This window comes from Callorhinus ursinus, unplaced genomic scaffold (genome assembly GCF_003265705.2).
Source record: "Callorhinus ursinus isolate GAN/ISIS: 27379988/994484 unplaced genomic scaffold, GSC_fseal_2.0 scaffold112, whole genome shotgun sequence".
Classification (NCBI taxonomy): Eukaryota; Metazoa; Chordata; class Mammalia; order Carnivora; family Otariidae; genus Callorhinus; species Callorhinus ursinus.
The window spans coordinates 552,958-564,430 of record NW_027397174.1 but is presented as its reverse complement, the minus strand read 5'-3'; the positions used below and the strand labels follow the sequence as shown (position 1 = coordinate 564,430).

Below are 11,473 nucleotides of genomic sequence, written 5' to 3'. Positions count from 1 at the left end.
AGAGCCTGCTCTGACGGAGGTTCTCACCTGGAAGATTTCTTGAGACGCGACCGCCACCTTGCCGTTCCCCAGTAAGGACTCTTTTACCCATTACTTTATTTAAAAATAAAGCTGGCTTGCGGTGTTAGTTCATGTAAACGTTGAGCACGTATTTATCAGTGCTTGCTATGTGCCCGACTTTGTTCCAATAAAGTGAGACACTTAAAAAACCATTGCAATAAGTAAGAATGCCTATGGAGCCATTTAACTATGTTTCAGGGCACGTCTCCCCACTCCACCCCCCCCCCCCCCCTACTCCTCCCGCTCTCACCCTATCCCAGTTAATGGCAAGTTCACCATTCCAAAAACTTTGGTCTTATTTTTGAACGCCTCTCTCAATGCTACAAATCCAGTTCATCAGCAAGCCCCATAGATACCGCTTCACAGTGAATCGAGCCATTTCTCACCCTCCCAGTGCTATCATCTTAGCCCAACTCACAATCATTTCTTGCCCAAAGTTAACAGGTCGACCTGTTCCTAGTTCTTACCCTTATCCGCCTAAAGTCTGTTCTCTCCACCTCGGCCAGAAAGATTGGTCTAAAAGGTAATTCTAATCACAGCCCTCCTCTACTCAGAAGCCTACCATGTCTCCCTATTGTCCTCAGTGGAGAAGCCAAACTCCTTTTGCTGAACTGTAACCTACTTGGTGAGATTTTCCATGACCATCCTCCTTTAAAATTGCAGCCTGGTATATCCCGCCTTCCCCTGCTTACTTTCCTTTTGTGCACAGCACTTATTTCACCTTATAACATACTGTATGAGGTACTTATGTGTGATAAGTATTAATTACATCAGTTGCTTGTATTTTTCAATGCCGTGTACCCAGTGCATGGAAGTATAGCATAGGAGTTTGGAGCGTGAAGTATGGAGTCGGATTACATGGGTTGGAATGCCACCACTTGCAAACTGTGTGACCTTGGCCAAGTTGCCTAACCTCTCTGTGCTTCAGTTTCATCACCTGTAAAATGAAGACAAGAATAGCAGCTGCATTAAAGTAACTTACAACAATTCCTGGCATATAGTACATGCCAGCTATTATTTCTGCATTGTGGTGCGTGACAGAGAGAAGGTCTCAGCAAATGTTTATGAAAGGGACTTCTTCCTGCTTGTTTCCAAGCTGGACAACACCTCACCAATTGCTCCCAGGCACATTCATATTTCTGCAGAACTGGACTCTTAGTGATGATAACATTTTTTATAGCAACCCTGGTCAAGTTTCTTCTTATTATCTCCTATACTTTGAGGCCCTCATTTCCCCTGATAAACATTAACCTGAGTAGGGGCTCTGCTTGAGCTCAGCAGGGCTACATATTGATGTAAGGAGATCTATCCTATACCTGGGACAAACACAAACAACCTTAAGCCTCAGGTAACAACAATGCAATATAAATAAATACACGGATGCTGAATGGTTATGAGTGCTGCATAGAAAAATGAAGCCAGGAGGGATATCAGTAGTGCCAGTGGGGGTAGAGAGCTTACAATGTAAGCTCATTGCAAAGGCAGGATTTGAATCAAAACTTGAAGGAGATGTGAAAGTGGAAATGTGTGGCGATCTGGGGGAAAGATGTTTCAAGTAAAGGGGATAGCAAGTGCTAAGGTCTAAGTGCAAGAGTGTGCTTGGTTTTTAAGGAAGAGCAAGAAGGCCGGTAGCCATAGTGACGTGAGACCACAGAGGTCTGAAGGAAAAGGATGTGCAGATCATGGGAGATGCTCTAGGCCATGGTAAAGACTTAGGATTTTACTCTGAGGTCGGAAGCCAGTGGAGGGTTCTGAGTGAAGGAGTGACACGATCTACTTCATAGTTTTAAAAAGTCACTCGGTGTCTGTGTGAGGAGCAAGGGTAGAAACAGGGAGACTATTAGAATACTGGTTACTCTTGTTTGTGCAAGTGGATTCCAGAATTTCCAACATCCAGAGCTTCTTTTGCTGCTCCTCTTCACCTTGACCTCTCCCTCTCTCTCTTCCTTTCCTTAAAGGTTCTGATGAAAGCAGCATTCTTGTGCCCTTAGTACTCTCAAAAGTGAATGGGTTAAGATTTAGCTCCACCTCTCTTTTCCTGTGGCTGCTTTCCACCGCTAAAAAGGAAGCAGTCTTATCTGTTACCGCTTACTGCTAATGCTGCTGTAACATCCAGCAGGTAAAGTTCCCTAAAATTCACAGCAAAAATTTTGGGACTTTTCACTAAATCATAGAAAATTTACCTTTTTTTTTCCCTGGGAGCTGAAGATATTTTAGAGAAGAATTAATCTTTTGTTTCTCCAGTTGAACATTTTCTAGCAATACGAGCCATGCAAACAGAACTCTCTACCTGCTTCTTTCTGTGCCTTTTGCCATTCAGCTTTAGTGCCACCAGAAGATACTACCTGGGTGCTGTGGAACTGTCCTGGGACTATATGCAAAGTGAACTGCTCAGTGAGCTGCACGTGGACACAAGGTAAAGGCATGTTCTATAGGGTCCGGTCAGGATTGTGAGGATGTGACTGTTTGGAGGAAGGTGCAGACGTCAGGTTAGGATGGTTGTGATGGTAGTTAAGCACTGAAAAAGCACTATTGAGGTAAGGTATGCGTGCTCATTGCCAGTCCTTTTCACAGATCTGAACTATTTGTGGATATGTTGTTATGTTTTGTCCATATGTTGTTATGTTTTGTCCATTGCTTCTCTTTGTCACATGCTGCCACTTTGGAGAATGAAGAGGCAAGGAGCCTGAGAGAAAATAAAACTTCCCTCAGCCTACCTCCAAGCTTCCGTACAGAGAAACAGAACGAGATCCCATCAGTATTACACACAGCTTTAGTCTGTAGTTCTGTGTGGGTGTGGTGCAGTTTTGATACCTTTGCCCAGGTTTGGTTTAAGAATGGTATTAGCCATGAGTTCAGAAGCTTTTCATCTTTTTTGGATTCCAGTACATTTTGGGAGACTAGTATTAAATGATTTTTTCAATATTATCTATGATCATCGATTTATTTGGATTTTTCTGCCTCTTCTTCAGTCAAATTTGGTTATATATATTTTTCTAGAAAGCAATCTAGATTTTTCTGGATTTGAGAATGTATTGCTATCAAGTCACATACTAATCTTGTGATGTTGTTCAACTGTTCGGTGTCTGTAATTATATTTCCTTTTTCATTCTTATATTGTGTAAGTCCTCTTTCACTCTCTTAAAAATAATGTTTTCTGCATGGGGCACCTGGGTGGCTCAGTCGTTAAGCGTCTGCCTTCAGCTCAGGTCATGTTCCCAGGGTCCTGGGATCGAGCCCCACGTCAGGCTCCCTAATCAGTGGGAAGTCCGCTTCTCCCTCTCCCACTCCCCCTGCTTGTGTTCCCTCTCTTGCTGTGTCTCTCTCTGTCAAATAAATAAAATCTTTAAAAAAAAAAAAGTTTTTTGCATATCAAGGTTGTATGTGTATTTCCCAAATTTTCTTGCAAGATTTTTATTGTTTTGTTTTTTACATTTGTCATCAATTCATCTGATGATTATTTTTATATATGGTATAGAAGTGGGATCTGTGTAGTTTTGTTTCCATCTAGATCAATAGCCTATGGCAGTGGCACCATTTATCAAATAATACATCTTTTACTACTGATTTGGATAAACCCATTCATTATATAAAATTTTCATACATACTATTATGTATTTCTGGATGCATTATCCTTCTTCATTGAACTACTTTACTTTTGTCTTGCTATGCCAATACCATACTGATTGGATTACAGTGGGTCTATTATATTTTCTGATATCTGGTAAGTGAAATCAGTCCTCGCTGCTCTTTTTTTTTTTAACCCTTCTTAGCATTTTTTTTTAAGATTTTTATTTGTTCATTAGAGAGAGAGAACATGTGCACAGAAGCCAGGGAAGGGGGGAAGGCCGAGGGAGGGGGAGAAGCAGACTCCCTGCTGAGCAGGGAGTCCAGTGTGGGGCTCAATCCCAGGACCCTGGGATCATGACCTGAGCTGAAGGCAGATACTTAACTGACTGAGCCACCCAGGCACCCCTACCTTTCTTAGCATTTCTTAGGCATTTTATTCTTCCATATAAAAATTTTAAATGTTCTTCCAATTAAAAAGAGCCAAGTCCTATTGTGATTTTAATTGGCATTTTATGAAACTTTTATTAATATAATGTAAGCAATTTATTATATTTATCTCTATGCATTTTATAAATGTGTTGCCATTGTTAATAAAATGTTTTCTCTTATTTCTATTTCTTGATGTTTAGTACCAGAATAAAGAAAACTGTTTGTTTATATTCATGTTGAATCTAGTTACCTTACAGAATTCTGTTATTAATTCTAGTAATTTTACACTAGAGTCTCTATGAGTATTGAATCTTACCTAAAATGAGCAAAATGAGACAGATTATAGCTCTTTTCCAATGTTTATAACCTATTCTTTTTTATCTTATTGAATTTATTAGAAAATACAAGAAAATGTTAAATATTAGTGATGAAAGCAAGCATTCCTGTCTACTCCATGATTTTATACTTGAAATAGTCTTAATATTTTGTTATTCAGAACAATATTTGCTGTTTGTTTTTCATAAATAGTCTTTGTTACTTCTATTCCAATTTACCACAAATTTTTTTTAAAGATTTATTTTAGAGAGATAGAGTGAGCAAGCATGAGCCAGAGGAGGGGCAGAGGGAGAGAGAGAATCCTGAGACAGACTCCCTGCTGAGCATGGAGCCCAGCGTGGGGCTCGTGGGGCTCGATCCCATGACCCTGAGATCATGACCTGAGCAGAAATCAAGAGTTAGCCACTTAACTGACTGAGCCACCCAGGCACCCTGCCATAAAATTTTTTATTAGAAATGACTTTAACATCTCATATCATCTAAGTTTTATTTTTTAATATGTTGATTGACAAATGGATTATGTTTATAGATTTCCTGATATTGAATAAGCTCACATTCTTGGAGTACAATCTAATATTCCTATAATTTGATTATTGCTAATATTTCTTTGAACAATGAATATTTCTTTGAACAGTACCACACTTTGACAGCTCAGCTGGTAGAACAGAGGACTATAGAGGTAAACACTGTGTGCCTTTATTATGTAAGATTGATCTATAGCTTTATTTTTGACTATTACTAGATTTTGGTATTAAAATTTTACTGCTTTTATCAGATGAATTGATGAGTGCTCCATCTTTTTTTATAGCTCAAATAACATTAGAATTATCTATTGTTTAAAAGTTAGATAAGGGGAGCCTGGGTGGCTCAGTCGGTTGAACGACTGTCGCCTTTGGCTCAGGTCATGATCCCGGGGTCCTGGGATCGAGTCCCACGTTGGGCTCCCTGCTCAGCAGAGAGCCTGCTTCTCCCTCTCCCTCTGTCCCTCGTCCCCCTGCTCGTGCTCCCTCTCTCTCAAATAAATAAATATTAAAAAATAAATAAAAGGTAAGACTCATTTGTGAGTCTATTTGCTCCGGGTGACATTTGCAATATTTTTAATCATCTCTTCAGGTTCTTCTATGAAAATTAGTCAAATCAAGTTTCAACTTTTTTTGAAGTCAGCTTTAATTTTATATCTGTACAGTAATCACTTTATTTTTTCAATTCTGTTGCCACATTATCTAAATTATATGCCCTTTCTTTTTCTTAAATTACTATATCTTTGCTTTTTATCTTTTATCCACAAACAGGTTTGTAAGGGATTTGTCTATTTTGTTGTTGGTAATGTTCTTTTCAAACAATGAGCTTCTAAGTTTCTTTGTTTTTCCCAGTTATTTTTTTAAAGATTTATTTATTTGTTTGAGAGCACAAGCAGGAGGGGCAGAAGGAGAGGGAGAGAGAATCTGCAGCAGACTCCCTGCTGAGCATGGAGCCTGACGTGGGACTTGATCTCATGACCCAAGCTGAAACCAAGAATCAAATGCTCAACCAACTGCGCCACCCAGGCACCACCCACCCCAGTTATTTTTTAATATTTATTTTTAGATTTTATCTTTTTCAATGATCTCTTATTTTCTTTTGGCTTATTGTGCTGTATTTTTTCTAATACCTTAGGAAAAATGATGTTATTAAAAAAAAGGAAAAGTGGTATTATTTTTCCTTTTTCCTTTGTTTTTAATAGTGAAGGCATTTAAAGCTATACGTTTTTCTCTGAGAACGTTTGCGTATCACACAGGTTATGACATGAAGTTTTCTTTTCATTATTTACAGTAGTTTGTAATATCCTCTTAGATTTCATTTAGGATCATGATTTTTTTCTTTTTCTAAAGTTTCTATTTAAATTCCAGTTTGTTAACATACAGTGTGATGTTAGTTTCAGGTGTACAGTATAGTGATTCAACACTTCTATTCAACACCCGATGCTCATCACCGTAAGTGCCCTCCTTAATCCCCATCACCTATTTAATACATCCCCCCACATTCCGCTCCTCTGGTAACTATCAGTTTGTTCTGTGTAGTCAAGAGTCTGTTTCATGGTTTGTCTCTCTTCTTTTTTCTTTCCTTTGCTTGTTTAATTTCTTAAATCCCACATATGAGTGAAATCATATGGGTATTTGTCTTTCTCTGACTGACTGACTTCACTTAGTATTATATTCTCTAGCTCCATCCATGTCACTGCAAATGGCAAGATCTCATTCTTTTTGATGGCTCTGTAATATATGTGTGTGTGTGTGTGTGTGTGTGTGTGTATATATATATATATATATATATATATATATATATATACACCACATCTTTATCAGTCAATGACACTGGGCTGTTTCCATAATTTGGCTACTGTAGATAATGCTGCTATAAACATAAGGGTGCATGTATCCCTTTGAATTAGTATTTTTGTATTTGGGTACATACCTAGTAGTGCAATTGCTGGGTCATAGGGTAGTTCTATTTTTAACTTTTTGAGGAACCTCCATACTGTTTTCCACAGTGGCTGCACCAGTTTGCATTCCCACCAACAATTTACCCTTTTCCCACATCCTCACCAACACCTGTTTCTTGTGTTGTTGATTTTAACCGTTCTGACAGGTGTGAGGGGATATCTCAGTGTAGTTTTGATATGCATTTCCCTGATGATCTGTGATGTTGTGCATCTTTTCATGTGTCTGTTGGCCATCTGGATGCCTTCTTTGGAAAAATGTCTATTCAGGTATTTTGTCCATTTTTTAATTGAATGATTCATTTTTTTGGGTGTTGAGTTTTATAAGTTCTATCTAGTGGATACTAACCTTTTATCAGATATGTCATTTGCAAATATCTTGTCCCATGTTGTAGGTTGCCTTTTAGTTTTATTGTTTCCTTTGCTGTGCAGAAGCTTTTTATTTTGATGAAGTCCCAGTAGTTTATTTTTGCTTTTGTTTCCCTTGCCTCAGAAGACTTATCTAGTAAGAAGTTGCTACAGCCAGTGTCAAAGAGGTTACTGCCTGTGTTCTCCTCTAGGATATTGATGGTTTCAGGTCTCACATTTAGGTCTTTCATCCATTTTTAAAAGATTTTACTTATTTATTTATTTATTTGTGTATTTATTTATTTATTTATTTATTTAAAGAGGGAGAGAGAGAGACAGAATCTCAAGCAGACTCTGCACTGAGCATGGAGCCTGACGCGGGGCTCAATCTCACAACCCTAAGATCAACACCTGAGCTGAAATTAAGAGTCAGATGCTTAACCGACTGAGCCACCCAGGCACCCCTAGGTGTTTCATCCATTTTTTTTAAAATCTTTTAAATGAAAGATTTTGTTTCTTTATTTGTCAGAGAGAGAGCGAGAGCGAGAGAGAGAGAGAGAGAGAGAGAGAGCGCGCATGCAAGCGGGGAGTGGCAGACAAAGGGAGAAGCAGGCTCCCCGCTGAGCAGGGAGCCCAATGCGGAGCTCAATCCCAGGACCCTGGGATCATGACCCAAGCCCAAGGCAGACACTTAACGGACTGAGCCACCCAGGTGCCCCTGTTTCATCCATTTGGAATTTATGTTTGGGTATAGTGTAAGAAAGTGATCTAGTTTCATTCTTCTGCATGTTGCTATCCAGTTTTCCCAACATCATTTGTTGAAGAGACTGTCTTTTTCTTTATTTCTTTGTCAGAGATTTATTGACCATATAGTTGTGGGCTCATTTCTGGGTTTTACATTCTGTCCCATTGATTTATAGGTCTATTTTTGTGCCAGAAGCATACTGTGTTGATCACTACAGCTTTGTAATACAACTTGAAGCCCAGAATTGTGATGCCTCCAGCTTTGCTTTTCTTTTTCAAGGTTGCTTTGACTATTCGGGGTCTTTTGTGGCTCCATACAAATTTTAGGATTGTTTGTTCTAGCTCTGTGAAAAATGCTGTTGGTATTTTCATAAGGATTGCATTAAATCTGTAGATTGCTTTGGGTACTATAGACATTTTTTTTGAAGTGGTATAGTGTTACTTTATTTTTTTATTATGTTATGTTAGTCACCATACAGTACATAATTAGTTTTTGATGTAGTGTTCCGTGATTCATTGTTTGCATATAACACCCAGTGCTCATTACAAACATGTGCCCTCCTTAATACCCATCACCCGGCTCCCCCATCCCCCCACCATCCCCTCTAAAACCCTCAGATTTTTTCCCCCGAGTCCAGAGTCTCTCATGGTTCGTCTTCCCCTCTGATTTCCCCCCTTTGGTTTTCCCTTCCTTCCCCTAATGTCCTCTGTGCTATAGACACTTTAACAATATTTGTTCTTCCAATCCATGAGCATGGAATTTTTTTTTTACATCTCTTTGTTTCATCTTCAATTTCTCTCATCAGTGTTTTATAGTTTTCAGGGTACAGGTCTTTCACCTCTTTGGTTAGGTTTATTCCTAGGGATCTTATTATTTTGGGTGCAGTTGTAAATGGGATTGATTCCTTAATTTATCTTTCTGCTGCTTCATTATTGGTGTATAGAAATGCAACAGATTTCTGTATGTTGTGTGTCCTGTGACTTTACTGAATTTGTGTATCAGTTCTAGCAGTTTTTTGGTGGAGTCTTTCAGGTTTTCCACCTGGAGTATCATGTCATCTGCAAATAGTGAAAGTCTGACTTCTTCCTTGCCAATTTGAATGCCTTTTATCTCTTTTTGTTGTCTGATTGCTGAGGCTAGGACTTCTAGTACTATGTTGAACAACAGTGGTGAGAGTGGACATCCCTGTCGTCTTCCTGACCATAGCGGGAAAGCTCTGTTTTTTCCCATTAAGGATAATAGTAGCCGGGGCGCCTGGGTGGCTCAGTTGGTTAAGCGACTGCCTTCAGCTCAGGTCATGGTCCTGGAGCCCTGGGATGGAGTCCTGCGGTAGAGTCCTGTATCGGGCTCCCTGCTCAGCAGGGAGTCTGCTTCTCCCTCTGACCCTCCCCCCTCTGACCCTCCCCCCTCTCATGCTCTCTCTATCTCATTCTCTCTCTCAAATAAATAAATAAAATCTTTAAAAAAAAAAGGATCATAGTAGCCGTGGGTTTTCATATATGACCTTTATTATGTTGTGCTTTGTTCCCTCTAAACCTACTTTGTTGAGGGTTTTTATCATGAATGGATGCTGTACTTTGTCAAATGCTTTTTCTGCATCTATTGAGAGGATCATATGGTTCTTATCCTTTCTTTTATTAATGTAGTGTATCACATTGATTTGCGAATATTGAACCACCCTTGCAACCCAGGAATAAATCCCACTCAGTCGTGGTGAATGATTATTTTAATGTACTGTTGGATTTGGCTTGCTAGTATTTTATTGAGAATTTTTGTATCCGTGTTCATCAGGGATATTAGCCTGTTCTCTTTTTTAGTGGAGTCTGTCTGGTTTGGGATCAGGGTAATAGAATGAATTTGCAAGTTTTCCTTCATTTTCTGTATTTTGGAATTAACTCTCTTTAAATGTTTGGTAGAATTCCCCTGGGAAGCCATCTGGTCCTGGACTTTTGTTTGTTGGGAGATTTTTTAGTATTGATTCACTTTCTTTGCTGGTTATGAATCTGTTCAAGTTTTCTATTTCTTCCTGTTTCAGTTTTGGTAGTTTATATGTTTCTAGGAATTTATCTATTTCTTCTAGGTTTTCAATTTATTGTCATATAGTTTTCAATAATATTTCTTACAGTTGTTTGTATTTCTGTGGTGTTGGTTGTGATCTCTCCTCTCTCATTTGTGATTTTATTTATTTGGGTCCTTTCTCTTTTCTTTTTAATAAGTGTGGCTAGAGGTTTATCGATTTCATTAATTTTTTCAAAGAACCAGCTTCATTTAGGAGCATGAGCTTTAATTGCATTTTTATTTGCTTGTCAAGTTATTTCTTAATATTTGGATCAACTTTGAGTATCATAATAGTTTCTTCTTGCTGTGTAACAAATTATCTCAAACTTTACAGCTTGCAAAAACACCCTTTATTATTATAATTTTAGTGGTTCAGAAGCCAGGTGGGCCCAACTGGGCACCCTAGTCAGGGTCACACAAGAAAAATCAAGTTGTTGGCAGGGCTGCCATCATTACTGGAATTCAGTTCCTTCTCTGAAGTTCCATGTAGGGCCCTTCATCTTCAAAGTAGGAAGAGTGCATTTGAGTCTCTCGAATGCTTTAAATCGTTCTGACTTCAACTTCCACATCTCTCTGACCTTTTCTGCCTTCCTGTTCCACTTTTAAGACCTTTATGATTACTTTGGGTCCACCCAGATGTTTCAGGATCATCTCTCTCCCTCAAGACCAGCTGATTAGCTACAGCTAATTCCATCCACAAAGTTTCTTTAACTATGTAACATAACATATTCATGGGCATAACACCAAAGGGGAAAGGTGAAGAGAAGCAAAATTTTTGCCTACCACAGGTATAATTTATATACAATTAAACGCACAGATTTTTAATATGCAATTTGATAAGTTTTGGCAAATGCATACAAGTCACATCATCGCCACCTTAATCAACACATAGAACATTTACATCAATCCTTCTGCAACTTTCCAGTGAGTCTCCTTACCCTGACCTGACCCCTGGCAACAAGCTGCTTTCTGGATTCCATTTTTGACCGTTTAAGACTTTTACATCATTAGAATCATACAGTATGCACTCTTCAGTGTCTGGCTTTTTATCTTTACCATCATGATTTGGAAATTCATCCAGATTGTTGCATGAAGTAGTTTTATTCTTTGTATTGCTGATTACTGCTCCATTATGGGACTATATCACTGCCCTATGGACCTTTGGATTGTTTCCAGTTTGGGAGCTAATATAAAGAAAACTTCTGTGAGCATTCCTGTACAAGCTTTTGTGTGGACATCTGTTTTTATTTATCTTAGTTAAATATCTAGGAATGAAATCACTGGATCATATGGGAAATGCATGTTTAACCATAAGAACTGCCAACAGATTTCTAGAATGGTTGTACCATTTATACTCCCACCAACAACACATGAGAGTGCCAGTTACAACACATCCTGGACAATACTTGATGTTGCCAGTATTTAAGTTTAGCCAGTATTTAAGTTTA

At 38.7% G+C, this 11,473-nt stretch overlaps 1 protein-coding gene across 8 annotated transcripts in view; it reads left to right on the top strand.

Annotated features, from left to right (window-relative positions):
- The first annotated feature begins 3 nt into the window (after positions 1-3).
- F8 (coagulation factor VIII) overlaps positions 4-11,473 on the top strand; it is a 146,750-nt gene continuing 135,280 nt past the window's right edge. For 5 of the 8 annotated variants that reach the window (XM_073889660.1, XM_025862822.2, XM_025862820.2 and 2 more), the window contains exon 1: positions 2,145-2,476. In XM_073889660.1, coding sequence (XP_073745761.1) covers positions 2,331-2,476 — 146 coding nt within the window. In that variant the 5' untranslated portion in view covers positions 2,145-2,330. Of the gene's footprint in view, positions 72-2,139; positions 2,477-6,310; positions 6,369-11,473 lie in introns of those variants that run through there. The other 3 variants (XM_073889659.1, XM_025862821.2, XM_073889661.1) reach the window with 3 other exon arrangements.